We start from the raw sequence: 27,820 nt of genomic DNA on the forward strand, positions 1-27,820 counted from the left end.
ATAGCAGAGGTGCTCCAGTCCTGTGATAACTTAGTGGCCTTCTCTGGACCCACTTCAATAGGTCCACATCTTTTTTGTGCTGAGGACCCCAGGGCTGGATGCAACATTCCAGGTGGGATCCCACAAGAGCAGAATAGAGGGGAAGAATCACCTCCCTCAATCTCCATATCCAGTGATGGGCACTGGGAAGTACAGCTTCAGTTCTCAGTTCACAAAAGCTGTGCTGAAGTGATTCCCCTTGCTGTGCAGGTGGTCATAATCCACTGGGGAGGATGCCTGATTTCTGGGGTCACAGCAGCTCAGGAGCCAGGACACACCACTGCTATGGGCATCCAGGGATCTTTCTCCTTTCACACTACGGAATAACCAGCCATAGGGGCCGCTGTGTCTCTCCTGACTACTGTAGTGCTTTTCAAAAGAATGGATTACAAAATGCTGTCATCTTGAATTCTGTCAAATACACTTTGATATGCTGAACATGAAGACAGTTTAACACCAATCCTCTCTAAAATTGCTAATAAAAAAATAAAATATAATAACAGCATCAATTACACAAAACCATAAACTGTTCTTGTTATCCTGGTGATGATTTTTGAGTATCAGTTGCTTACATTAATTTCAAGTTCAAACAGTTAAACTTTAAAGCAAAAATTAATTAGCTAGCAATATGGAACAGAACGTTAACTGGATTCTTAGTTAAGTTTACTGGCATTTTCTTCCTTTAAAAAAAATCCCAACAAACATAAAATGATTACACATTACTTCTTTCACATCAAAAGTTTCCAAACTGCTTTGGTGATAAGATTGTAATGAATAGCTTTTAACTTACTGCTCACCTGAGATCGAAGGACCCTTGTAAAGTCCTCTCAAAGACACAAGTCTGAGGAAGGAGGCCTACCACATTTTAGTATTGAAGGTAAAGAAAAACCTTTGAGAGGGTAACACAGTAGTGTTTACCTTTGTACATCAAATCCACGAATTTGAATGAACAAAACGAAGGAGGAATTAGTCAGAGGAGCCAAAAAAATAACAGTCAACGGAATGTTATTCCAAGAAAAAATCCAGGACATACATATCAAATGTCAAGAAAATGGATGTTATGTGGTTAGATATGGAGAGAATTGGATGTTTTCAAAGCTGTTTCATGCCACTTGAACATCCAATTTTCAAGCTATAGGTCAGAAGCTGATACAGCTCTACAGAAGTTATATCTGTTTAGCATCATATGTGAAAAGAAGTTATTAATTGCACCAGTGCACGATCATGTTCTAAGTATATTTAGTTTGTAGACTACCTTACAGACCTCCATGTAGCATGTTAAGTTGAATTTCACTGTGTGTACATCGTTGCTGTGTGCAAGTTTTCTCTTACAGAAAGGGATCTGATAGACCAGCACTGTACGGAGCACTGAAATGAGTGAGGTCTGTGGGTACGTAGAGAGAAGTATTGCAGACTGTGGACTTCATCCCCATCATTAAATGTTGCTGTTGGTATCCATGTAATCCTGCAGGGTGAGCTGATGCCTGCAGTGTTAATAAGGTGCTTGCATAACAGTTGTTTCTTAGCATTAGGCTTTGAAGTATTGCATTACCCTAAAAGACTTTTGTACAATTTAATGTATACATTTCTCAGGTTGGTTGTACAGAATAGCTTAAGCATGAAGCTGGATAAAGACATACATTTCCTATGTCTACATTAAGTTTTATAAGGTAGTATTTTATTACAGGCAAAAAAAGCTGAGGAGGGAAATCTTCAGGCAAGGCCAAACCAAGTGATGCATCTGTTTTCAGTCGCTATAAACTATCATAAAGTGTTATTTGGTATCAGCCTGTCTAGTTGCTGTAGGTAAGGCCAGCTTTCCCAATAGACCTCTGTATCAGCACTTTATTCCAGATCATGTACTTTTTGCACATCAAAATATTTTTTAAAATCGGAAACAATGGAGTGAACTATAATGGATCATCTCTTCTCTCATGTGGCCACTGCATCTTGGGATCCACTTTCAGTAATCATGAGATTGAAGGTATTGTGTGTAAACCAACTCATCACTCCGGTGACTGGCAGGCAGATGTGTCTTCCCTTCTAAAGCACCCTACTGGCAGGAAGCACTTCTGAAACTAATCAGCCCAGATTCTTGAAATATCTGCAGACATAGGAGTAAAACTCCAAGCAAATGCCAAACATGTACAAGTGTTTAAGTAGATGTGAAGTGCTGTATCTGATTTTGTTTGCTTCTTCACTTGGGAAAAGTTTGCATGTGCAAAAGCCTTGTGTGTTTTTTGCAGTTTTAGGATATTGATCTAAGAAAAGGCTTTTTTTCCACTTTCCTGTTTTATTGTATAGTAACTTTGCTTTTCAGCTCTGTAATTTATTGCTTAGCCTTTTATTTTTTAATAAATGGAACTTATTTTTTCAAGGTTATACATGTGACAATGAAATGTGTACTGGGCACCTGTAGCTCAGAGTGCAGGGAGGCCCCTGGGGCAGTCTTGAAATTCTTGACAGCCGATTTGCTGTGTCTAAAAAGCTGCAATGTCTTGTTTCCTGGAGCAGCAAAAGTGATGGAACTAAGTGTATTTTGGCCAACACTGGTGACAACCACCTGAAAGACAAAGGCTCTGTAAAGATGCATAAGACTCCAGGCAAAATCCTGACTGCACTTAATGGCAGCTTTGCTATAAATTTTACAGATAAATAATCATACTATTCATAAAGTCACACTGCATAACAAAAGGCATAGCACTGCCACTTTGGGTGCTGGTTTATTTGCCTTTTGGACTTGTATTAGACAACAGAAACCATATAAACACAACTGACACAATGGCAAACTGCTTCCTTCCAAGCTTTAGTGAGATGTATGGACATTCTTGTATTTAAAAAGATCTCTAGAGCTGATGTGCAGGGGAAAGATAAGAATAAAAAAACAAAGAGAAGAATAAAAAGATATGCAATATCCTTTCACACATCAGCTTGGGAGCACTTCACTGGGTAGGGGGAGACCATTCAGGGCTGCCAGTATGTTTTCAACTGCTTCCTCTGTTATCATGTAGGTGGCCTTGTCTGTTTTAATGCCGAGGTGAGGTGTTATAATGATATTCTTTAATTTTAACAATGCATGATCTCTGGAAAAAAAAGAAAAAAAGAGTTAACTATTGAATAAAGAGGAGTCTTACTTTAGCTTTTGCACTGTATTTAAAGTTAATTTGATACAGCTTTACAAGTCCCACTCTAGACCCAGAGAAATTGAGCACCTATATTGAAGTAATTTTCGACTGTAATAGGATAAGCAAAGACTTCATAAGTAGCTCTTCTCTCCAGAAACACACTTCTGCCATGAGGTAGCAATTTGAACTATGCCAGAAGAGAGGATTAAGCCCTCCTGACACATTCACCTTACACAGTAGTCTGAGCTGTAGTTATTTGCACACAGACACAACAAGACCAAACTCCCCACAAGCCGAAGTGCAGCCAGCACAGTTAACTCCAAAAGGCACCATCCTGATAGAGCAGTCTTTTTAGAAAAGCTAAGCAGTCTCTGGGCCCAAGAGGTTTGCAGTATTTCAGCCTTGTATTGTGGAAAGAAGCCTGTGGAGAAAGACATCTCCTGCCTATGCAGCAGATCTTAGGCTCAAGCAGCTGCTTCCCATTAAAACTGGCAAGCTGCACGTTCTAATAAAGCAATTTGCAAGTGAAGCACTGCTGCAGCTTCAGGGGGTGATTCTAAGGACTGGGTTTTAATGCTTTCCCTGCCTCCTGCTGTTTGCCGGCTCCCAGGCTTCCCTTTGGTCTGTTATCAGCCCCCATGTCTGGGCTGCATCCCATTCCCATTCATGGCGCTTTTATCCAAACTCATGCCAGGGGCAGGGAGGCCAGCTTCCTGCCTGCTGCAGGGATGCCTCTAGCCTCAGCAGAGCTCCCCCATCCTTCTCGAGAAACAAGCAGAGATGGCAACCTGGGCAGTGGTTCTGGGGAGGTGACATCCAAAGCCGCGGCCCTGATAACACCGGTCTGCAGAGCTGCCACCAACGCCTCTTGGTCAACTACTGCACCTGGTGTGAAATGAGAGTGTCCCTGAGTGCACCTGGCAGGTAAAGAGCAGAGAGAAAAGAGAGAAGGGAAGGGGAGAGGGAGGAATTTCCACCATGCCTGATCATCCTTGCCATATGCCCCAGCTGTGCTGGAAGCAGCACGGTGCTGTGGAACACAGCAGGACCATGCTGTGAGGCCAGCCAATGGATCTGGATGGTACCTCGGCTGATGTTAATGAGGGTAGCTGTGGGTTTCATCAGCTCCAGCTCTCTTTTCCCAATCAGCTTGTGTGTCTGAGGTGTCAGGCTCACCACCAGCATCACAAAATCTGCCTGCTGGAGCAAACTGTCTATCTTTTTGCAGTAAGTGGCACCGACAGCTTGCTCCTCTTGCACTTTCCTAGTGGGGGAAAAAAGCATTTCAGTCATGGAAACATTTTCTTCAATGATATCACCAGAATACAAACAAACTAAAGGATCTGATTATCACATCCATATAGCAAACAGGTGGCAAACAAAGGTGAATTTACCCTCAGCTCAGTGTTTAGATCCTTCTGGAGAGCTTCAATCCCTACAGCACAGGACAATTGCATGCCTGCCTCTCAGCCACTCCAGTGCAGGATTCCAAGGGCTTCTTATCAAGTCTGCAAATGAACTAAGGCTAAGTACCGAAGCAGATGGCAGCACACAGTCCATTCTCCAGGATCCCCTGTGCACCTCAAAGGATGTAATCACTGTTCAAACCAGAGGAGTGGTATTCACCAGACCTCACCCATGCATGCTCTGGGCATGGCAGTGGTCCCCATCCTGTTGGCACTCCCAGTAAGGCTGTCATTTTTTTAATGAGTGAAATCAGCAGGGCAGCTCTTTGCCAGGCTCCTGGCTGCCCCAGGACATTCATAAAGTGTTCAGCAGAAAAAGTTACTAGAGTAGAGAGAGTTTTAGTTTTGACTTTTCACAGTGCAGAAGAATACTTGCCATTTCTCACATTCTTTGTAAAATTAGCTGTCTGAACTTTGGGAAACAAAGAAGCAATGATAGGAGATAATGTGTACAATCATCTGCTTCTGGTTGCAAGAGAAGGGCTTTAAATTATCTCGTCCCTAATCTAGAAATAGAAGTCACACTAAGAAAACAACTTCAATTTAACTTTGACCCACGTCTCTCCTAACAAATGCACTTCACTGTTTTTTTTTCAGGCCAACGATCAGAGAGTAAGTGGGAAAAGAACAGAAGGAATTGTAGCCAGTTTTGCAGCATGCAGAGGGCACCTTGATTCAGCACACAAGCTGGAAGTGTAAATGTACTTTAAATATACTTTAGACTTTTAATTTCTGTTGCCCTGTGCATTAAAAAGTCAGCACTCTTACATAAATATTACTTTAAAAACTGAAAAATATTATACAGAGGGAGTTGAGGATGATACACATAAAAAAAAGAATAAAGGAATTTGTGCCTTTTCAATCTTTTTTTTTTTTGGTGGTCTGTGAAGAAATTCTGAAATATCTTAAGGAGTACTTTCTTTTAAATGTAAGTTTGCTCAGCTGTTTTTCTGAAGAAACAGAAATGCCAAGCATGGCTAAAAATTCCTGGCCTCATTCACCCTTATGATTTGCCTACAGCTAGCTAAAGAAGTGACCCTCCTCCGGCAGTCTGCCTATGGGGAAAATCCCTGAAAGACACATTCCTAGCACGGCAGCTTCTCCTTCCAGTCACAGAGGAGTTCTCTCAGGGTAGGTCATAGTTTATAGCAGTAAATATTTGTTCTGCTCATTATCTGCACCTTGCCTGATTGCAAAGGCCTCGAGTTGTTCATGGGGGTCTTGCTCACTTCAAATTGAAGAGCTCTTGTGCTGAATGTCTAACAAGGTTCAGATTCCCAGATACACAAGCTAGAAGGGACTAGAAATAAAGGGTGAAATCCAGTTAAATACTTGCTACAATTCCTACTGGCTTGAGAAGAAGCAAGGTTTTCTTAAGAACAGCTCCCAGTCATATTTTGCCAAGTATATGCTTCCTAGTTTCCAGCCAGTTTCCAAAATATCCCTCCTGAACTTCAAAATATGGGGAAAAAAAATGAACAACAAATAGAGTTATGCTGTCATCATAGTACAATGTGGTAAGAATAAAAAAGCATAAGCTTGATTTCCATTTTTCTGCAGGAAACCTTGAAATTTCTAATATAAAACCTAAATTAAGTTTCCAAGTGTTTAATCACTGAGTAACTCTTTACATGACTGATTTCAGGAAACCATTCTTTTTTTTTTTTTTTTTTTTTTTTTTGTTTGTTTTAGTCTTGGCTCTATTCTCTCATTTCTTGCTGTATTTCTGATATAACTCCTTGAAAAGAAAATACTATCTGGAGGAGTTTCTGCTGCAATTAGGGTCAAGACATATCTTTACCTCCGTGTCCTGTTGTGGTACAAAATGTTCATTTCAAATGCTTTGGCTCTCACAGCAATCTTATACCCAATGCGGCCCATGCCAATGATCCCCAAAGTAGCTCCAGCAACTTTAACTCCCAGAATATCAGCTTCACAGTAGTCCATACTTGGAGAAATTGAAATGTTATGGACTGCAAGAAAAATGTATAAATATGATAAATGAATGGGGTCAAACACAGAGGAACAAGGCAAAAGAGTCTGGACTTGTTGTGCTACTCTAGCATACTTCTAATGGTTACAAACACATGATTTTTAATGTAACATTGTAGGTAATGCCCTAACCTATCATCATTCCCTGCTACAGTTATATGTGATATTCCGATTTATTCTCTCTGTACTACAAAAAGCCTTTTTATATAATCCCTCCAAAAATTTTATTACTGCTTTAGACTCATGAAAATATTGCCCTGTACCTCATCAACAATCAAAATAATTATTGCCAATAACAATGCAGAGTTTGAAGATATCACGTGGAGAACACCACCAGATATTGGGTTTCCTCTCCACATCTGCCACTCTCCTTGGAAAGAAAAGTGTGACTTCTTTAAAAGTCACAATTTGGTAATTTCTGTAATTACCTGTTAAACCTGCACAATTCTGGATAGTTCTACAACACATAAAATACAGTTATGTACACAGTGTCAGCACTTCTTGCAAGGTGACAGCCTTTTGATATTTCAATCTTCTGATATTGCCAGCTTTTCTAAAACACAAGGAGAATATCGTGAAAGGCTACCAAAAGTGACTCAGGAAAAAACTCAGTCTGTCAGAAAACTCAGAACTATCAGAAATGACACCAGGGATAGTTCAAGTAGATGGGAACAAGAAATTAATCTTCCTTCTAAACTGTCTCCCTTTTTTGAGGTAGAAACCGACTTAGAGGGACACAAATCCCCTTTGAGTTTCCACAAATCCTGTGGTACAGATGGCAAGTCAAAGTCAGGTAAATATAAAAGGATAAATCTGAAGGATATTTTCCTGAAGAAAGAGGCTTTCTAACCCAGCCAAGGCTAGGTCTATTTGACAAAATAGCAAGAAAAAATTGTTGATGAAACTAGAAAGGACGCTATTAACAAAAACTGGAGTAGGCTACCTCTATTATTACTCCCTAATGCCCCTTAAATGCCCCAATTCTGCACCAATACATTTCAGTCTCCAAGAATATGCCCATGCCTCTATCAGCCTTGTGGGTTCCTTCCAACTCAGGATCTTCCACGATTCTATATAACCTTGTTATGCCCCATTGTTGCCTCCCACACTAAGTTCTTCTGCCAGCCTGTGACTTCAGCCAGCCAGTGATATCTGATCTTTGGCATCCCTCAGTTTTGATCATAGCACTGTAATGCCATCATGTTTTATTTATACCTGCTTGAAATAAATGCTATGTATGCCTAATGTAATAATTTAAGTATACCTATTATACATAAAATATATTAAAATACCAATTATTCTGTTTGCCAAGCCAACATACTTACATTTTCACATTTTATGTAAAACCGTGTGCACTACAGGTAACCCTAAGAAAAATCAAATTAATGGCAGGCAAATCTTGTATGATTTTTGGAAGCCACAAAAGAATTGAGATGTTACCTTCCACGAGTCTTCTAGCAGATGCTAGCAGCAAAGCCATCCCAGTATCTGCTGTGGTGCTGGAAACAGCACGTGGAGCATTAGCCATCTTCACACCAAAGCTAGCTATAAGCTTCAGATCCAAGTGATCCATCCCCACTCCCGAGTTCGCAATCACTTTTAAGTTTGGCAGGCTCTGGAGGAGCTCTTTGTCAACGACTGGTTTGTGCCACCACAAATAGATTGCTTGGACCTTTTTGCCTATATCCTTTCTGTTTTCAAGAAATTCCTTCATGGTGATGAGGTAGAAATGTTTCTTCAGGAATGGCACATGGCTATGCAGTATCCCACTTATGCCACCTATTTCATTTACCAAAAGCCAAGGTAGTTCTCCTCCTTCCATGATCTGCACAAAGAAGCAAGACACAAAGTGTCAGAAGAAACACATATTATTATTTCCAGACATTTTAAAGAATAATCACTGCCATGTCCTGTTTCATGACATTTATGTCAAGAGATCCTGTAAACCACAAAGGAAGATAAGAAAACCAAGACAAGCAAGCAGGTCTTTTAAATATGCTACTAATTATACACACAGGTACCCGCACACACACACAGAGGTATTCACATAATCAGTCTGATCAGTCTGAACAAGTTCTGTCCTCCTGATCTAAGATCTCATATTATGCTGCTGTGCTGGATTTCTTCTGCCCGACTAGCTCCCAACACTGCCAGCGAGGGTGAACCACCCCCAGACAGCTGTCAGGGACAGAAATACACTAACTCTTACACACCAATTTATAACCAGGGGAGGTCCCAGGGGAGGATACAATCTTTAGCCAATAGGGAGAAACTGGGGATGGAACACGAGGCGGGAACCAAAAGGGGAGGAGAATAATTTAAAGCAATGGGACTTCGAAGGATACAAAATTGATAGAGAAGTTTCTAGAGAAAGGGGCAGGCTTGGGGAGGGATCTACATTCAATGAGAGGAGGAACAGGGAACAAAAGGGCAGGTCTTCGGGGAGATGGACAACCAGGGCAAAAGCAACAACACAGGGGGGAAAGGAACAATCCATTGGTAATAAATATGCTATAACAATACAAAATAAGGGGGAGGGGGTATAAAACTGACTACTAGGACCGAATTATAACCAAACACAACCACAACAATATTACTGCTACCATGCTCAAAACACAGCACTTCTCATTAATTACTTAGTTTCAAATCATCAGTAGTCTGCAGTAAATAGTGCAATAAATCTCCTTTGCTACCCTGAAATCACAAAGTACCCTGTCTCACTAGTTTAGAAAAATGTTCTACCAAATCTACATCATGAAAATAAATTGCATGGCTTCATCATGAACTTTGAGTTGTCAGGTTAATTTTTAAATGCTTTGTTGCAGAGATTTTTGCAGCCACCAGTGATTGCAGAGCCCTGAGCCTACTGTAAATTACCAAAGTAACAAAATAATATGTGCTTACGCAAGTGTTTTCCAAGAAGGACGTACACACTCTAAATTGTTTGGTTTGGCTTTTTTTTTTTTTTTCCCCAGAATCCCTGACCATCTGGTTTTGGTCCCAAGAGGGTCTGTGAACTGAGTTACTTTGGGTTTTTTTGACAGACTATTTATAGCTACCTTTGATTTTCTACAGCAATATTGAGAAGAGCTGTGGGGAGTGTTCAAGAGCTAAAGATCTTGGAATAGCAATTATGTCGCCTTGCTAGTATTATTTCACTATTTCCAATGGAATGTCTGACTCTTGGCCTGTCTACACATCCTGTGCTAGTACTTCATTTTACCATCCCTTCAGGGAGCCTGACCATGTTTCAAAATAATGGAAAGTCTTCCTGACTTTATGAAGGTGACAACCAATTAATTAAATTTTCTGAATTTGTTGATTGCTAGTAGGAAAGAGAATGTAAAAAGAAGCTTGGCCCTGGGCTGGAAGTCAGGACTGATCACTAATTTTACTTGAGGTTATACCCTCACCCGTGTGATTTCAATAGTAATTCTGCCTTTCTTTCACGGCCAGTCAAGATAAAAGCATCATTTTTGTCTGCATGGAGGAACTAAATCTCTTGGAATTTACTTTGGTTTTCAAAGGATACCCTCATGAAAAATAAAGACACTTTTTCAACAATTGGCTTTGCTTTAACATGTCGATTAAGCGGGGCTCTTAAATTAGAAAAGCATAGGCCTATGATCACTTTAAAGAACATTTTTCCAGTATTTTCATATAAAAATAGAATATCGGAATATTGGCTAAAAGTGTTTCAGGATACAGTCAAACTTCTGCTGGAAATCAATGCTCATTCATATTCAACAGACTGGAGAGTGTTACACAAATTGCCAGGTGCACTTGCTTATCATTATGTAGCAGCAAGAACTGGGAACAGAACATTGCTATTCACTGAAATAGACTGAAGATACCAAAATGCATAACTGCTCAGTTAAAATCTTCAAACAAATCTCTTTTAGTAGTTTCATTTTATTTTTTTGAATTGCATGAAAAATGTGTATGATTGCCTTTTCGCTAATATTTAAATGATTATTATATGTGTTATGTTAGAAAGTTATACTGTATTAACCATTTTCAGTAGTGTGTTAAATATAGCTTTAGGCTATAACATAATATTAAAATAAAAACTATGCAATGTAAGATACTTTTTCTAACTAGCTCGAGAAATTATTCACACAGAGATAACAGCAACAAGACACCTAAATCTCCAAGAGAAGAATTACTGCCCCCTTATCGGAAAAGACAAACTTTCTTCCATCTCCTTCTTGTCTTTGAGGTGCTAACAGGATTAAGCAGGAGAAGCTGACAATAACCAGAAAACACCCTTTGTTTGAAAACAATTTTTGAATAATGTATGAGATATTTGAATATGCAACAGGCTATTGCTTTTAAGGGTTAATCCTTTGTTAGCGAGCCATGCTTTCAAGAGGGAAGCATCCAAACATTCGTAATTCTTTGCTTTTATTGTCCTTTATTGTCCTAACTCTGATTGTCCAAATTCTTATTGTTCTAATCTGTATTACAAATTTTATAACCATTTTATTACTACTAAACTTTTAAAATTTTAAAACAAGTGATTGGCGTTTTTCACAAATTGTAAGTAACAGAACAGATCAAGTCTGACAGTTTTGCAGTATCATGATGAACAGTGCAGGAGCAGGTTGTTTTTTTATTCAGCTTAAAAGTAGTAAGAAATAGTGCCTTCCCGTACACAGGAGATTTAGTGGCATCATCTGGCACTCATCATTTGGGAAACACTTCACTTGGAATGGGTTGGTCATTGAGAACAGCCAGCATGTTTGCTATTGCTTCTTCTGCCATCATACGGATGGCCTGGACTGTCGCGGTTCCAATGTGCGGGGTTATGATGACATTATTCAGGTTTAATAAAGGATGATCTCTGGAAGAAACAGAAAGAACAGAATGTGTTACAGAAGGAACTTGCTCTGCTGCTATCCTATGCTAGCTGTGAAGAACTGAACCTCAGCAACAGCATGTTCAGACCAAAGCACAGAATGAGCATGAAGCTGTGGGATGCTTGCTTACACATTTCTTCTTCTCCATCCATCTTGCTCATTGACTGGCCCATGAGACAGGCTGGCAAAGACCCAAGAGATGTGGGAAAGGGGAATAACTCGTTGTTTAATTATGATTGTGCAAGACAGTCTGAGGTCTTGCCCTTACACAATGAGTCTGCCTGTGGAGAGCAAAATTATGAGCACACTTTGAACACAGTTTAAAACATTTCAGATTAACAGACTGGGAAAGAAGTTTCTTTACCTTGGCAGAGGCTCAGGGTATGTCACGTCCAGAGCTGCAGCCCTAATAACCTTATTCTGGAGAGCTTCTACCAATGCATCTTGATCAATAACTGCACCTGCATTGAAATTAAATCTTGATAACCTGATGAGTTAATTACATATTTTTACCTATAAGGGGGGGAAGGTCTCCAGGGTCAAGTGAGAAAAACTAGAGGATCTTTATCTTGTTAGAAAATAGAATGCCTTTTTAATAATTATTAACCAAACAAACCAAAGATTTTATTTATTAACCTTTAATTAAAGGATGATTATGGTCCACTGCATAAGGTTTTTTTCTGGGATGAGACCAGTTTCAGTCTTTTCTTCATTTTGACACTTCCTGTATTATAGACAAATCATTTAATCTCCGCAGACTTTCCACTCTTTTATCTCTGCTTGTTTACTGATAATCTCTCTCATATGCTCGTTCAGTCATCAGATCAACAGATCTGTCATCCCATGTGAGGCCTCCCTCCTTTCTACACTGCTGTTCCAAATGTTACTTAATGTTTTCCCATTCTCCCTCGCTGATGATAAACCTTTCTGTTATTTCCACTAAAACCCACTGTCTCTAGAATAAGGCTAAAGAGAACCGACCATCTGCTGAGCATCCCTAATTTCCATAGGACCTTTGAAGACATAGCATATGATCCATGTAAGTCACACATTTGTAGACTGCCAGCTACTTTGTGACTCAAACAACAGAGGGATATACAGACTGAGATTGGAGAGGAGAATATCAAAACAATCAGACAAAACATGACCTTAAGTGTGGAGCCACAAACAGTGATTTCAGATCCTCCTACCTCGGCTGATGTTTATAAGAGTAGCTGTGGGTTTCATCAGCCTCAGCTCCTTCTTCCCAATCAGTTTGTGAGTCTCAGGAGTCAGGTTCACAACCAACATAACAAAGTCAGATTGCTGCAGCAAGTCTTCCATCTTTGCACAGTAGTGGGCACCAACAGCCTCTTCCTCCTCCTTTCTTCTGAAGGAAAAATGCACAAATCCCCAAATTGACACAACTATTTCTAACTGAGTTTAACAATCAGTCAGCCCTAGGAGAGTTCCAGAAAGCACAGAAACTGAGAAGTTTGAGACCAATGTAAAGGATAAGCCATAGATAGGCACAGTTGGTAGAATGGATGCAGAAAGGATGTGGGCTAGAGGGAGCAAGAGGCTACAGGAGTGGTGGGACACTGGAGGAGTGATGTACGTGTGAAAGTACAGCACACAGGCAATATGAGGTTAGGAGGCTGGGGATGCAGTCAGACCCTGCTCTTCTCTCCTGTGTCTATGCCAATTCCTGTGGAGCCTTTCCTTGTCTGACATGCCAGTTAGGACTTGTGATAGGAAAGAAATGAAGTGTGAAACAAAGGGAACTACAGACCCATGAGAAATTCAGGCCTTTGTCATTGGTGCTAGTGTGATGAGAGATCTGGCTAGGCTGAGGAGACTGGCTGGGAGGAACAGGTATGCCGCCAGAAGCCTGAAGAAGAGTCTGACAGGACAGGGGACACCACGAGGGCACAAGACCTGGTTTGCTGGGATGACATCTCCCAAATGCTTACCAGTCCTTGTTTCAAACTGGTACTGGCTAACCAGGACAGGGTAAGTGCAGAGGGAACTCCTTCCTGAAGGGAGCAAGAGGGAGCCAAAGTGAGGAAGTGGTGGCACAATGGTGCTTGTCACACTGCTTACAACTGCCACAAGTGCACAGGAAGGCTGGGGACAGAGCAGAGCTGTGGCTTCCGTCACTGCCTCCTGGACAATTAAATGCAGAAACCAGAAATGCAGAAACCTTTACCTCTGGTTTCTGTTATGGTACAGGATCCTCATGTTGAAGGCTCTGGCTCTCTGAGCCACTTTGTATCCAATGCTGCCCATCCCAATGATCCCAAGTGTCGCTCTGGTTACTTCCACTCCCAGCCAGTCAACAGCAAAACACTTTGTGTCCGGAGACAGGGCAATGTGGCAGCCTGCGTGTAAATACAGGTCTTGTAAATACAGGTCGAATGGGTACAAATCAGCCACAAATGGAGGCCTGGGGGAAAGAAAAGGTTTATCACCATCACAGCAGTGGGGCTCTGGAGCACCCCTTACAAAACACCTTTGTTGATTTTGACCAGTTTATATAAGGGTCTGGATGGTGCCAATTCCTGCACTGAGGCCTGAAGCCAGTAACACAGTGGGATCCTGGCTGGGTACTGTGCTGAAAGGAGTAACTTCTTGGGTAATTAACTTTTCCACAGCTGGTGCGTTTTCTTGGAAGTTCAAAAATAGCTTATTTGAAACCACCCTGCAAGCATTGACTCCACTTTTTTTCAGTTGGGGTAAATCTCACCATTTCTCTCCTGGATCACAACCCAAACCAGTCTCACTGCTTGAGTAGGGGTGAAGGTTTCAAATTCCAGCTCAGCCAGGGATCTCTGTCAGCTTTTATACAAAGAACTTGAGGTTCAAAAAAATACACTAGTGAGAAAACATCACTGGGAAAGAGATGTTATTTCATGCTCAGGGATGTGAGCAGCAGTGACAAGAAGACCATGAGTCCCTGAAGACAGAGGCAGCTTCTTGTGAAGGTCTCTACTGACACCTTCCTTCCCCAGAAAGGCGTTGCATGGCATGGGAGCAGGGAAAGAACCTGCGTTTAGGGACACAAACTAATGCTGGTAGTACAACTTATAACAGCTTTGTCAAAAAGATTACCATCTATTTCAAAAATAATGCCGATGCTCTTCAGGAAGTACAACCCACTGGTTTTGACAAACTGATCACAGAGGCAGGAAAAAGAAGAATTTATACTAATTACTGCTCTGGAGTTGGAGATGTGGCCACCAACACTTGTATGTTCCTGTAGCTCCTAATGCTTCTTTTGAGGGGAAATAGAAAGTGCTGACATTCAGTTTGGATGCACTCTGTATTCAGTTTTCACAGCTATAAACAACCCACACAGTGAACAGCCAGAGAAGAATTAAGCCCCAGACATTATTCCAAACATGGTATCACAAGACTTCCAAGTGCATTATTTAGACAAAAGCCCTACTCTTGTCACTGTTGCCCTAAAAAGAAGTAAGACATAGGAGAAGTAGAGGCCTCTGAAAGTTAAAGCCTCTGAAAATTTTTCCCTGTAAAAACATCCCAAATATTGATTCAGAAACATCATCTCTACCACAGCAAAAGCGAGGTATGACAAAGAAGCAGCTAGGACCAAGAAAATGTAAAACACTACCTTCCACTAGTCTTCTGGCAGAGGCCAGCATCAAGGCCATTCCTATGTCTGCTGTTGGGTCTGCCACGGCGTGCGGGGTGTTGGTCACTTTTACACCAAAGCTCGAGATCATTTTCAAGTCTAAGTGATCCACTCCAACCCCAGAGTTTGCAATCACCTTTAAATTAGGCAGGCTTTCTAGAAGCTCACGGTCAATAGTTGGCCTGCACTCAAACACAAAAACAGATTGGATTTTTTTTCTCATTTCTTCTTTGTTTCCAAGAAATTCCTTCATGGTGATAAGGTGAAAGTGTTTCTTCAAAAGTGCTGCAAGGTCTTCTAGCACGCCATGAGTTCCTCCTATATCCAGGATCAAAACAGCTGGCAACTCTCCTTCTGCCATGACCTGCAACAGAGGAATAGAAGAAATACTCCTTTGTTTAGGAGAACACCCTGCAAGGAGCAATGATGTTCCTTTAAAAGTTATCACTTAAATTCACATGTGTAGATCAGGAAACTGATGGAACTCATTAGTGCTTTTAATCCACAGTCACTTGGTACTAGCATGGTACGTCAGACAACTGCCAAGTACTTTTACCAAGTGCTGATTTAGACTATAACACCAAGGACTATCCCCACTCTTACATCCAAATCCAGTCCTACAAGCTGTTCTTCTCAAAGAATTTCATTTTGCTCCTGAATCAATATTGATTTCATACAAAACTAGTAGCTTTTCTGGTAGCTTACTCACCAATGCCTTTCTATAAGCAGTCCTATGAAACAGGCTGCTAGAAATTTACTCAAGGTTTCTTGCCTGTTAGTTATGGTTGGTGAAGCCACAGGCAATGTAGGGTGGCACTGAGGCCCAGATGGTTCTGACAAACATCTGTCAAGGATGGTTTAAGTCTAACAAATTTGCACGATGAAGGGCCACCCTTTGATAGCTGTTAGTGTTGCCTTCAGTGCCACACTTCAGTGCTTTAAAACATTCAGATCTGTACCTGAACTTACCTCATACAAAATTTAGCACACCTATGTGCTGAACCAGTGAGGAAGAGCACTAGAGAAGATACCACTGATAGCACAGTCCTTCATGCTGGAACTTTCCTCTGCCCTGAGAGTTTTGAGCCCAGTCCTCTGTACAACACTCCAGCAAATGCACTCTGCAATAAGATAGGGGCTCCACACACAATCAAACATCTAGAGTTCCTATAGGCAAAAGTGGTAGTTGAAGATTTCCTGCAATATCTTAACAATAGCTGTGCCTAATTTCCTACAATTCTTTTTGCTGTGCTCTACTGACTTTTGATCTCCATCCCATTCTATCTCCTAGACTTGTGTCCAGGACACCTGATGTTTTGCTACTTGAATCAGAACAATTTTCCACAGCAGTATGCTGATTTATTCTGGGCACACAGCATTGGCCAGCTGTGTCCTGCTGCTTCACTCCTCTCACAAAAGCCTTCTGTGAGTAATCAGAACCCAAACCTGTGACAAAAAGGTGTCAGTGTAGGTTGGAAGTTTTTGTCAACCCTATTTACCCTTGTCCTGAGCAAACTCAGACTTATCCCAACCACATCTATTAAATGGTTACAATCTCAGCACCAGTACTGCTGTTTTACTCTGGCCTCGATGTGCATTTCTGCTGCAGTTTCAGCCTGCTGCTGTACATGGGCTTGAAGGGGCCTCCATGCTAGGACAGGTCTGCAGTTCACCATAATGTCTCTGATAACACTATCTGGTTCTCAACTGCAGCAAACAAAGCAATGAGGTGAACAGTGCAACCAAATCACAAAGGAAGACAATGTTTTTATATACATCTCATCTTTTTTTTCTGCCACCTGAAGTTGTCAGCCACACGTAGTTGTCAAAACTGTGCAAATCTCCCCAGGTGTAGTCTGCATTTCTTAAGAGTATCACACAACATTACTAGGATAACCTAGATTTGTGTTGCAGAATGAATGATGCATAGAATAAAAGAGGAGTTGATGTCATATTGTGATGGCATTGTCCAGCCTCGTAAATGATCCTGGAGGATAGCTAAACCTTTCGCTGTTAAGCAGGGAAAACTGGGCACCAGACATGATCAAGTGACTGGCAGATGCCAGTGAGGCAGCACTGTATTACTCCATTTGCTTTCATCACCACTTCCTACCCTATTACAGTACACCACACATGATAAGCAGAGCCAGACTTGCTTTCACTTTGGAATCACTTCCTACACTTCAAAAGCAGAAAGGTGACCCACGAGCAAGCCTCTAGCTCTAAACAAACCAGCTGGTGCACAACAAGCAGGCCAGTGGCATGTTGATGGATCTTTCAATGAGTGTGGACATGCTGAGCCTGCCACCATTCCAGCTGTGTTTGATGCATGCCTGACCCATTCACTACCTGCAGCACTGGTCCAACAACTGGTGTTCTGCTCGCCCCAGGTACAATCTTAAAAAATCACACAGATAGCAGGAAACTAAAAACTCTTAAAGAAACCTCACAGAAGGAAGGGGGCTTTCCAGATACCAACCTTGGTCCCAGTGCTTATTGTTTGTCTTCCAGCACTAAGTTGGTGCATCCAGTACCTCTCTTTGTAAATCACACTTCTGTGACAGCGATGTCCACAAGAAGCAGTAACTGGATGAATAAATTTGTAAGCCAAATTTGACTGGCCAAACATCAAGGGAATCAGTTTCGACAGACTCGATGCTTTGCTCCTGAACATAATTATTCAGTTATCAGATGTCTTGTCCAGTGTGCCAAATGTAACACCTGTCAAAGATATGACAATTTTGGTTTTGGACTAATACCATCTGCAGTATCACTAAGTTCCTTTTTTTCTTTTTCTTTTTTTGTTTTAAAGTTGTCTCTTCTCCTTTTGTATTTACATAAGACTGTATGCTTCCATGTAGGCAAACAGTCATAATCATAGTAAATCACTGATATAAGGTAAATATACTAAGTTTTGGTCCTGGCATTGCAGAGAAAACTTTGTAAATATGACTTAGATTGAGACAACGGGGCAAATACATTTAAGTATTAACTTCAGTGCTAATTGAAATTGACCTTTTTTCATCTGTGGAGCTTGACTCCTCCTGTGGAGCTTCACTCACTCGCAGATTTGCTGGCTGGCGCTGCTCTATCACCTTGGACTTGTACTAGCAAAATAAACGACGCAATTTTTCCGACCCCAGTTTTCAATTAAAGTAAACCGCCTGCATTTTCCTGGATCAATTCCTCCCACTAACTTCTCTAAAGAAGAAGAAGACTAATTATACCTGAGCGACAACCACAAAGCACTAACCAGGGCTGGTTTCCTTCTGACTTTGTGCCTTTCACAGCTCGATCCCGCGGCAGCTGGAAGGGCCGGGAGCTCACGGCTCCTGCTCGGGGCCGAGCACATCCGCTCCTGCCCAGCCCCACTCGCTTAACCCCGCTCGGGCACCGCCGGCTCCGGGGCTGGCCACTTCCAGGGAAGCTCCAGCACGGGGATCACCGTCCCCGCTGCCTCTACCCTTGTCTGCAGTCAGACCGGGCTGCCTCTCCTATCCCCCTCTCCTTCTCCCCTCCCCGGACGTCCTAAAAAGGCAATAAAGCAAGACGAGGACTCGGATAGTTTCTGGAAAGCTCAGCAATTGTGGGGGAAAGTTATTTGCCACCAATTGACATTGTTCTCCACAGTCCTGGCTGCAGCTTGTGGGGAATTTTCATAGTGCATACTATGCTTGTGTCCCTGCCTGCTGCAAGCTCACCTTTCAAATGAGTGTCTGCTGTGGAATTAAGGAAACAGATCGGTCTGGGATGGCCTATGCCAATGGCCAGCTCGATTCTGGAACCCAGTGCTGGAATGTGCTGGTTTTGCTGCCGACCACTTCCAGTGGAACGTTTGCCCAGAGTGTTCCCGTAGCGGGACCTCGATCACCGGAGCGGTGGCAGAGCTCATGGAGCCCCAGCGCGAGTCTGGCAGCGGCGGCGCGGTGCAGCTGCCACAGCACGGCCGGGGCTGGGGCCATGAAAGTTGTCACTGCTGTGGGTGAATACACATCTCCCACAGCCAGGAGATGCAACAACACAGAACCACAGAAGGGACAGGAAGGGACCTTAAAGAAGCATCTGGACCCAGCCCTCTGCCATGAGCAGGGACACCTTTCGCTACATCAGGTTGCTCAGAGCCCCGTCCAACCCGGCCTTGAACTCTTCCAGGGACGGGCTCTCCACAGCTTCTCTGAGCGCATCTCCTTGATCAAATCCCGTGGAGATTACAGGGACTGTACAACATCAGAGCGGTCAGCAGCAGAGAGTAGGAGATCTGGGCTCTGATCACCTCTGTTTCATCCTCCCCCTGTCAGCCGGCATCACCGATCCCCACGGCACGGCTCCACATCCCACCTGCGAGGGGGGACGCGGGTGTCCCCGGCCAGCCCGTGTGTGCCCGTTCGGCGGCGGGGCCCGCTCCCGTCGGGACCGCGCCTGTCCCGCCCCACCCCGTGCCGTGCCGTGCCGTGCCGGAAGCGCGCGTGTCCCCGCCGCGTGCGCGCGCATCCCCGTGTCCGCCCTTCCGCTTCCCGCCCGTCCCGGCGCTGCCGCCGCTCCGCGTCTCTGAGGGAAGGGCGCCCGCGGGGTGCGCTGGGGATGGGCCGCGCCGGGATGGGCGGGCCGGGGGGGGCTCGGTGCTGGCGCTCGGTGCCCGCCGGCGCCCCGGGAGGGCCAGGGGAGGGGTCGGGCTGTCAGCTGCATGGGCATCCCTGTCGTCCCGCAGGCTCCCCAGCCGGCCGCCAGGATGTCGTACATGCTGCCGCACTTGCACAATGGGTGGCAGGTGGACCAGGCCATCCTGTCGGAGGAGGACCGGGTCGTGGTCATCCGCTTCGGGCACGACTGGGACCCCACGTGCATGAAGATGGATGAGGTCCTGTACAGCATCGCCGAGAAGGTAAACGGGAGCTTTCTGCTCCTTCTGAGCTCAGTGTTCCCCATGGCTTGCTTGGAGCCTGGGGCAGCTTATAACTGGGGTTCTGCACAGCTACCCCAGCTTTAGGAGGCGGCGGGAAAGCTGTGCGGCTTCACTTTCACGAGTGTCTGCTTAAGACTGCTCTTATGTTTGCGGTGTTCTGGGGGGTGAAAAGAGCGTCGCAGATGTTCGGAAATCGAAGGTGCTGCCTGTTAGGAACCCATCACTGAGTGAGCATCGGCATTCAGGCAGAAACAGTGCTCGGTGGTGGGGCTGCTGCGGCTCCAGGTAACGCAGCACTCTCACTTTGCAGCGGAAATGTGTGGGGTACCTTCAGATTTCCATCTGAATAACTTGAAAAGTTACTTTCATGTTGGCTTTTAACAATGGTGAGGTGCTAAAATGTGCGGGGGGTGTTGATCTGTCGCTCATATAATTCTGGTTAATCTATCAGTGATATTAATCTGTCAGTGATGTTATCCGTGGACACCAGTAGCACTCCGCTGAGTTGCGTGGACTGAATTAAATTTTAAGAGCCAAACTCCACAGCTGTTTTCAGATGGAAACTGAATGATAACAAACACCGGGTCACTTACTTAAGAAAGATACATAGACAGGAAAAATTAGACTGTTAGAATACACAATCAGCTACAATTTACCTTTTCATGTATTTGCTAAAGGTTTTGCAACACGATAGATGTAGAATATTGACAGTTGTTTAACTGAACCACATGAAGAAAGAAGCAAAAATATCTGAATCAGAAATGGTAACTTGGGTAGGAAAAGGTGCCAGCTATCATAGAAATCAAAGAATGGTTTGGGTTGGAAGGGACGTTAAAGATCATCTCATTCCAACTCTCCTGCTCTCCTGACCAGGTTGCTCAGGGCCCCATCCAACCTGGCCTTGAACACTGCGAGGAATGGGGCATCCAGAACTTCGCTGCCGTCATAGAAAGTTCTGTGCATGCTGCATAGATTGACATGGAGTTGTTTTGTGGTTTTCTTTGCCTTCTGAAGTTTTTTAAAATAACTTGTGTCTTGAAAATCCCCACAATTAAAGATCTATACCCACAGCCAGGGATTAAGATGTATTAGAATGCAGTAAAGAGTTGTGACATGTTTTAATACTGTTGTTTTGTGTTCAGCCTGGTGGGAGTGTTACGCTCAGATACTGTTAGTATGGACTTGTGGCAGAATGCTTGGCAATTTGGCAGACCTGCTGGCAGCTAGGGGTGACTGGGGGAAGAAAGAACAAAGTAACTTCTTATTTAAAAATCTCCCTCTGCAGAAATGGCAAATTAAAGGGGGAGATCCTACCTCATCCTCTTGCTTACAAGCCATGTTTGGATCTCTGCTGTTTTAAAGAGTGAGTAAAAGTTCCAATTGTACAGGTGTTTATTCTAGAGAATAATACAGAATGTTAACATGCTATAATTGCAGGCTACGTCTGAAGACAATGTGGCCATATTTTACATTTGTTACCCTGGTGCAATGTTCTTTTAGACTGAAGCATGTTTTTGGGAAGCAGTAATATTTATCTGTATATTATGATAGGAGAACAGGGTTTTCTTTTCAGTTTTTTTGGAAAAAGAAGCTGGAATGCTATATGAAAGTACAAAGTAGATTGTTTTCACTGAAATGTACTCCATTTGCAGTTGACTGGGGTTTTTCCCTAGTGTTATATGAAAAAGAAGCAAGGTTTCACTGAATGTCAAAACAAATCATAATTGTAAGATGTTAGATTTATTTTTGCTTTGTCAGGGTTTCAATCAAACATTGATTGAAGCAAGAATTGAGTTTCGCAAATTTTATCTTAAAGACCTTTTCTAAAAATACACTTTTTCCTTTTCTTTAAAGGGAACCCATAATTGTAAAAACCTATCCCCTAAAATACAGAGATTGGTTTGCTAAATTAATGCACCTTGTTTAGGAAATTATTTATCTATGACTGAGTACTGTAAATCAGGTAACTGTTGTATTGGATCAGTTTGGGTTTAGGGAGGGTTTTCAAATGTTGTGCATTTATTTAACCATAATCAGAAGCGTGAATAGCTGTGGCTTTTCCTCGAACACTAGTTGTGCCTCTGCATTTCTGCTAAGGGTACATGAAAAGAGAGAGGAAAAGGAGGGGGGGTGGGCAAAGAGGTAGTTATGAAAAAAACATATAGGTATTTTAGCTGGTGTTTGTAATTAAAAGCTGAGCAAAGTTAATCCATTTACTGATGTCTGTTGTTTTCAAAATTATTAGCTGTAAGCGCTGCTCTTGGCAGTACAATATCTTTCTCTTTTCCCCTAGAAATTTATCACCTACACTTACAGCATAATTAGCAAGAAGAAAGTTCAATTAAATATTGTCAGTACAGACTTTCAAGTTTGTACTTGCTCTTTTCAGTTCAGAAATGCAAGTCTGCCAGCCACCTTCAATTAAAGTCATTTGTTGCAAATGGTAGTCTCAGTTCCTGTATTTTTTTTCCTGAGTTTCTTGACTGTAAAGTAGTGTTCTGTTCTTCCAAACAGAAAAAAAACACTGTCTAGAAAGTGGTTAGGAAGATGAGAAGGTGGAATCTTGGATCTTGTTTCAGATTTCCTTAGATATTTGGGCTGTAAGGTTTGCTTTTCAAAGGCAGCTGAAAACTTCACAATTTTTGTCAGTCATCCTGGACATTAATCATAGTGTAATCTCATGTTGTAGGAATTAATTTATTTATTTTTTAGAAGGATATTGTTAATGAAGGAAGTCAGGGAGGAGAACTTCAGAGGACAAATGAGTCCCATGAGATATGATTTTTCCTACATCTGTGTCTCCCGTTATCTAGCAAAGTGTGTGATCTTCATGAAGACAGGATACAGAATCTTTATCTGATGTTTAAAGTCCTATAGATTCCTCTGCTTTATAGTCTTGAGCCATTCAGTGTAAAGACTTCATAGCGGTCCTCAGGCAGAGACAGTTCTGTGAAGTATTAAAGCAGCATGGAGTAGTGGCCAGGCAGTAATGTGCTTCTGGGTTTTCTACATGCATCTTCAGCCATGTGGATTGATTAGACTGATCTGTGAAACTACCATCACTGGGGAGAAGGGGCAAAACCAGCAAAACTGAAGCCCAACCTGTGGAAACAGGTCACACAATTTCGAATCCATGCTGCTGTTTGACTTAGGTTTCCTACTCTACCCTGTCCCCATGGAACAGCAGCTCCAACAGCCTGGTAAGGCAGAGAAATTTTGAATTGAAAGACAGATAAGGGAAGTCAGGAGTGTCAGAAATAGTTAATATCTGTCTCTGAAAATGCTTTTATCTTTAGTTGTTGCGCAGGTGAGGTGCTGCCCAGAAGGAGGTGTCTCACCAGAGTCTTGATTTTGTTTTTCTTCAGAAAGCAATTGACTTACTGCAACAAATTTACTGTATTTAGTGTATGTTATGAGTGTATGTTAAGCACTTTCAGTGTTCAACTTCTAAAATACTACAAGGTTTTTTCATATTGTCTCTACAGTAAAATTTTGGTTTATTCTAACAAATTCAGTGTAGTCTCCCTTGTAACTACTGCAACTGCTTGTATTTAGTTGGATTTGCATGTTTAGAGTTGTATTTTATTCTTCTGAGGTGTCCATACTGTATCTTTAGTTACAATTCACAAATCAGATAGAAAACTTGTTAGCAACCACTGCCTTGACAGGGTAGCAAAGCTGGTTTTGTACAGGAATGTAGGTTTTCAGCTGAGCTCTGTCTGAGGAATGGATTCACGTCCCAGCAGAGAGAGATCAACCTTTGGTTTGTCTCCACAAACTGCACATCCACAGCAGTCTGAATCCATAAATACTTCCCCTGCTTTTGCTTATATCAAAGCTTTTTTGTGAATTAGAGCTGGCTGCATGTGAAGCTGGCTCAGATGCTGCTCTGTACTGCCGCTGTCTTGGCTCCAATATTGTGTCTGAGACAGGAACTGCTTCTTCAGGCTCTGAAACTGGTCAATACTGTGCAGAAAGAGACATCTGAGTCTCTGCAAGGCTTGTCTTGTATAGAAATGAAATGCCTCTTGGTGACAAGCTTGCCCACCCTGGCACATTAAATTGCCCAGCCCCTAAACATTACACAGGCCACTGCAGTTCTTCTGCATCACCCTCTCCATGTGTTTATCTCATTCCTCCTTAGGCCTGAATTCCTATTTCCTGCTGCTGTCCTTGGCAGCTGGTGCCCAAACTCAACGAAACACAGCCTCATTCAATGTGCTTGTAAGCTAACTTGTTTTGGAGTGGCGATCTTGCTGAATTTGAAATTAGGAAAGCCAGGGGTAAAGAATAGAGCACCTTTTAAGGTTTTTAATTAAAATTTGAGTCCAGCTTTAAGGTCTGCTTCAGACTTAATATGAGCTTTTCGGCAGGTGACTGTCATCAGTTACGCTTCTATGAAAGCAGGTCAGAGAGAAGGAAGATTTAATTAATGTCTTGGATGCTTGGATCCTGGTGATGACTTGCACATGTGCTCTGCAAAGGTGATTTGAGTGATCCAGTCCTTTCTAGTAAGATTTATATAACAAATTAAGACTTTTATAGCCTGTTTCTCTTGTATGAAATCCTAGGCTGTTGATGATTACTGCTAGTGACAAGCATTTCTGGTTCCGCAATAACTCAAGTAAATTAGATGCATATAATGTCAAACTACCTTTAAAAGGTTTTTTATTCTAGTACTATCTGGAGTACAGAGTTCTTGGAAGTAAAATTTTGGTTTAGGAGTGCTTATGGAGCAGTATTCTGGTGCAACATACAAATCTCCTTGGACTAATCTTTCACCGAACAAAACAGGCCCTAAAAATGTTTTATTAATGCTAGGTTTACCTTAAAATAATTTTGCAAGCTCCAAATTAAGTAATTGTTCAGAGATGGTGTGCTCTGTCAAAACTGCTGAGCGTGTTGTAGAAATTTCCCCACATGGTGAAGGTGTGCTGCTGATGCTAAAAATGCCAGCAGGGTGGAAGAAGTAATGATAGGATAAAATGAAAATGGCTCCTCAGGTGTTTTGTCTTCTAAAAAAAGGGCCAAAACCCTCACAACTGTCTTTTGCCTGCCAGGGCTCACCAGGGAGTAGCTTCAGTCACTTCTCAGCTAAATTGTGCTGCCTCTGAACATCCTGTTATGGTTCTTAGAAGTCTTTAATGTAAAATTGAAATGGGTGTGAAGGATCCCTTCAGAGGGTTTGATATTGTGACTGTTTTAGTTGACAAGGCTTTACCTCCTGCCTGATTTAAATGGGATGCTTTCATTGGAATGTTGACCGAACCTAGGACTATATCTGGCTTCCTAAAAGCACAGTAAAAACTTTAAATGCTGCTTCGCTCTAGAAGAGATTTTACTTTCTTTGCTAGTAATACTTACTTACCTTCTTGAAGTGTGATTATTTTTTTATAATTTTGAAACAGTCTTGAAGCAGAAGTCCATAAAAATTTATTTACTCTGCGCTTCTGAGGGGTTTTTTTGTAAATAAACATCTCCATGCTTTCTCAGTAAAGTGCCTGCTAGGATGTCCACGTACAAGCTACACAATATGTTATATTTTTGTCATACAAACTAATCCTGCTCTGTGAAATAAAATAAAATACTGTTCCATCAGGTAGATATTATACTCATCATAGCATTTCCAGACTTTTGATAGCAGAATTAACAAGTGGGAAGTACTGTCACGAACAGTGTGTTTGTCACAGATTTCAGACCATGTGTGTTAACCTCAGGTTGGTAATACTGGGCAGTCAAATGGGAGGGACCAAAATTGTGTTAGCAGGTAACTGAGGATGGGCAGGCACAAATGTGCACTCCTGGTGTAGTGCAAAAGCATTTGATAATATATCTTAAAGTTAAATGTTTATGCAATTTGAGTGACTTCTGACTTAGAATGTAATGTGTGTGTGTTAATTTCTACTGTGCACTTATGAGCTAAGTTTAGAAGCCAAAATTTCTCCTAATTCCACCTAATAACAAGTATGCTACATCTAGGAAACAAAAATGTGACATGGTTTTCTTGCAGGGGTGAAGGCATTGACTGTGACACTAGAGGGGAGGGATTCTTTTGCATCTGAGTAACTCTGTAAAATGAAACCCAGTTTTACCAGAATTGTCCAGACATTAGCTTCTCATCAAGGTCTTATTTCTTTAGCAATTACACTTTTAAGTTTTAGCTTTGCACCTCTCAGAAAAGCTACTAGTTTTTAAATTAAATTATAAGTTTCCAGTTTTAGACAAATTATGTGTTTTAGAGGGGGGAAGATGCTTGGAGGCAGGCACCAGGGCATTGTAGATCATTAATTTTCTGAAGTCTATAAGCAGCTGATGACAGAGGCAAAATGTGTCAGCTTGGCTTGCACAAAGCTACTATTCTACTTGTTTAGAGCTGTGCATGTCACTGTGAGTTCTCAGTTCTGTATAAAGGGCATTTGTTTCTCTGGATGCTGATTTAGCATAGTATCTTTCCAGTTGACATTGGATGTGAAATGAGCTTCTTAGCTATATTGAAAAATATTTTCCATGTTAATTGGTTGTTGTGATTAACAATAAAAGCAAGGCTGTTTATTCTGATTTTATGACTTAATAATTTGGAAAATAGATGCTACAATAATGACAGCTTATGTCTTATAATTGGTAACATATATTGCTTTTGTATTTCCTGTTTTCTTCTGTTTAGGTTAAAAACTTTGCTGTTATTTATCTTGTGGACATCACTGAAGTACCAGACTTCAACAAGATGTATGAGTTGTACGATCCCTGTACAGTCATGTTTTTCTTCAGGTATGTGATGGTTCTGGAATGTAACTCATTTAAACTTTGTGTTTGTCAAATACAGTGTCTCAGCAGATCATTTCCAAATGCATAATAGCACACTGATGCCTATATTTACATTCCTCTATGGAAGAGTAAACTGATTTTATAGGAAAATGGCTTGTTTTCCAATTAGCCTCGTAACAGTATTTGATAATAGAGTGCAAATTAGTGATAGTGAAAACGGGGTTTGTTATCCATTTTTCTTAGTTTTAATTCTCAAACTTCCTGTAGAGAATACTGTAGTAACATAGCAATCCAGCTTGGCAAACTTGCTTTCAAGATAAATCAAAAGTGCTAAGGTTTTTTTGTCATTAAGGTTTCTACATTGATGAGATAAAATGTTCTGCTGACAAGCATGGAAGTCTCTCTGGAGACAGACAGTAGTGGGAAAGAAATACAAAAATAAGGAATATGCTGAAGGATAATTGCACCGAGTAACCATTTTGGGGGCATGTTTGGAGTCCTTGCTTTTAAAATTGACACTAAAATGTCAGTGTGAGAGGAGTAATGCTTGTTTTGCAAGCCTGTTTATGTTCTAAGGGCTTCCTTTGATCCTACAAAGCATTTGGGGTGGGGTATCAGATTTCTTTGAATTATAATACCATATTAACCTGCCTTTTTGTTCTTCCTCTTTAAAGGAACAAACACATCATGATTGATTTAGGTACAGGTAATAACAACAAGATCAACTGGGCAATGGAAGATAAGCAGGAGATGATTGACATTATAGAAACTGTTTATAGAGGAGCCCGCAAAGGTCGAGGTTTGGTGGTATCGCCGAAAGATTATTCCACTAAATACAGATATTGATGTTTCTTTGGGCTGCCTTTTTTCATAATCCTATGTCCAGTTAAATTTATTCCTGTGTATGCGTGTACATATATGTATATTAAAATAAAAAAAAAAAAACAAACCTACAAGTCCTTGAATATTGAGCACAATTTGAATTATTTAAAAGATTTGAATTCTGTTTGAGAAGCAGAAAACTCAAAGCCTGGAAC

The 27,820-nt window shown here is 41.7% G+C and overlaps 3 protein-coding genes across 16 annotated transcripts; 1 reads left to right on the forward strand and 2 right to left on the reverse strand.

Annotated features, from left to right (window-relative positions):
- Nucleotides 1-2,737: 2,737 nt before the first annotated feature.
- Nucleotides 2,738-8,811, reverse strand: LOC119697656 (probable 2-ketogluconate reductase). 5 transcript variants are annotated; one of them, XM_038128679.1, is made up of 6 exons: nt 8,658-8,811; nt 8,063-8,447; nt 6,432-6,603; nt 4,250-4,428; nt 3,953-4,049; nt 2,738-3,122 (listed from the first exon to the last, which is right to left on the reverse strand). In XM_038128679.1, exons 2-6 carry the CDS (start codon nt 8,442-8,444, stop codon nt 2,966-2,968), a joined length of 987 nt encoding a protein of 328 aa, XP_037984607.1. In that variant the 5' UTR covers nt 8,445-8,447; nt 8,658-8,811; the 3' UTR covers nt 2,738-2,965. The 5 variants fall into 5 exon arrangements, with proteins under 5 accessions (XP_037984607.1, XP_037984608.1, XP_037984604.1 ...); XM_038128680.1 differs by having other exon boundaries at nt 8,654-8,811; XM_038128676.1 differs by having other exon boundaries at nt 8,644-8,811.
- A 1,752-nt stretch (nt 8,812-10,563) lies between these two features.
- Nucleotides 10,564-19,630, reverse strand: LOC119697641 (probable 2-ketogluconate reductase). 9 transcript variants are annotated; one of them, XM_038128633.1, is made up of 7 exons: nt 19,454-19,584; nt 17,595-17,836; nt 15,095-15,479; nt 13,670-13,841; nt 12,672-12,847; nt 11,846-11,942; nt 10,564-11,465 (listed from the first exon to the last, which is right to left on the reverse strand). In XM_038128633.1, exons 2-7 carry the CDS (start codon nt 17,787-17,789, stop codon nt 11,309-11,311), a joined length of 1,182 nt encoding a protein of 393 aa, XP_037984561.1. In that variant the 5' UTR covers nt 17,790-17,836; nt 19,454-19,584; the 3' UTR covers nt 10,564-11,308. The 9 variants fall into 9 exon arrangements, with proteins under 9 accessions (XP_037984561.1, XP_037984555.1, XP_037984560.1 ...); XM_038128627.1 differs by having other exon boundaries at nt 12,672-12,850; XM_038128632.1 differs by having other exon boundaries at nt 12,672-12,850; nt 19,389-19,524.
- Nucleotides 19,587-27,748, forward strand: TXNL4A (thioredoxin like 4A). Of its 2 annotated transcripts, none has more exons than XM_038128637.1 (4): nt 19,587-19,685; nt 19,824-19,997; nt 26,683-26,786; nt 27,458-27,748. In XM_038128637.1, the coding sequence occupies exons 2-4, from the start codon at nt 19,845-19,847 to the stop codon at nt 27,627-27,629; spliced, it is 429 nt and encodes a 142-aa protein (XP_037984565.1). In that variant the 5' UTR covers nt 19,587-19,685; nt 19,824-19,844; the 3' UTR covers nt 27,630-27,748. The 2 variants fall into 2 exon arrangements, with proteins under 2 accessions (XP_037984565.1, XP_037984566.1); XM_038128638.1 differs by lacking the exon at nt 19,587-19,685 and adding an exon at nt 21,304-21,381 and having other exon boundaries at nt 19,858-19,997; nt 27,458-27,739.
- The last annotated feature ends 72 nt before the right edge of the window (nt 27,749-27,820 follow it).

Source organism: Motacilla alba, chromosome 2 (assembly GCF_015832195.1).
Source record: "Motacilla alba alba isolate MOTALB_02 chromosome 2, Motacilla_alba_V1.0_pri, whole genome shotgun sequence".
Lineage (NCBI taxonomy): Eukaryota > Metazoa > Chordata > Aves > Passeriformes > Motacillidae > Motacilla > Motacilla alba.

Excerpts from the sequence above, each read along its gene's own strand:
- LOC119697656 (XM_038128679.1), bottom strand. The coding sequence starts at position 8,444 with ATGGAAGGAGGAGAACTACCTTGGCTTTTGGTAAATGAAATAGGTGGC. Across the intron at positions 4,429-6,431 it reads TACCACAACAGGACACGGAG|GAAAGTGCAAGAGGAGCAAG; the intron begins GTAAAGATATGT and ends TTCCCCCACTAG. Across the intron at positions 3,123-3,952 it reads TCCCCAGAACCACTGCCCAG|AGATCATGCATTGTTAAAAT; the intron begins GTTGCCATCTCT and ends TTTTTTTTCCAG.
- LOC119697641 (XM_038128627.1), bottom strand. The coding sequence starts at position 17,789 with ATGTTCAGGAGCAAAGCATCGAGTCTGTCGAAACTGATTCCCTTGATG. Across the intron at positions 15,480-17,594 it reads CAATAAGCACTGGGACCAAG|GTCATGGCAGAAGGAGAGTT; the intron begins GTTGGTATCTGG and ends CCTCTGTTGCAG. Across the intron at positions 11,943-12,671 it reads TCTTATAAACATCAGCCGAG|GTGCAGTTATTGATCAAGAT; the intron begins GTAGGAGGATCT and ends ATTTCAATGCAG.
- TXNL4A (XM_038128637.1), top strand. The coding sequence starts at position 19,845 with ATGTCGTACATGCTGCCGCACTTGCACAATGGGTGGCAGGTGGACCAG. Across the intron at positions 19,998-26,682 it reads TGTACAGCATCGCCGAGAAG|GTTAAAAACTTTGCTGTTAT; the intron begins GTAAACGGGAGC and ends TCTTCTGTTTAG. Across the intron at positions 26,787-27,457 it reads ACAGTCATGTTTTTCTTCAG|GAACAAACACATCATGATTG; the intron begins GTATGTGATGGT and ends TCCTCTTTAAAG.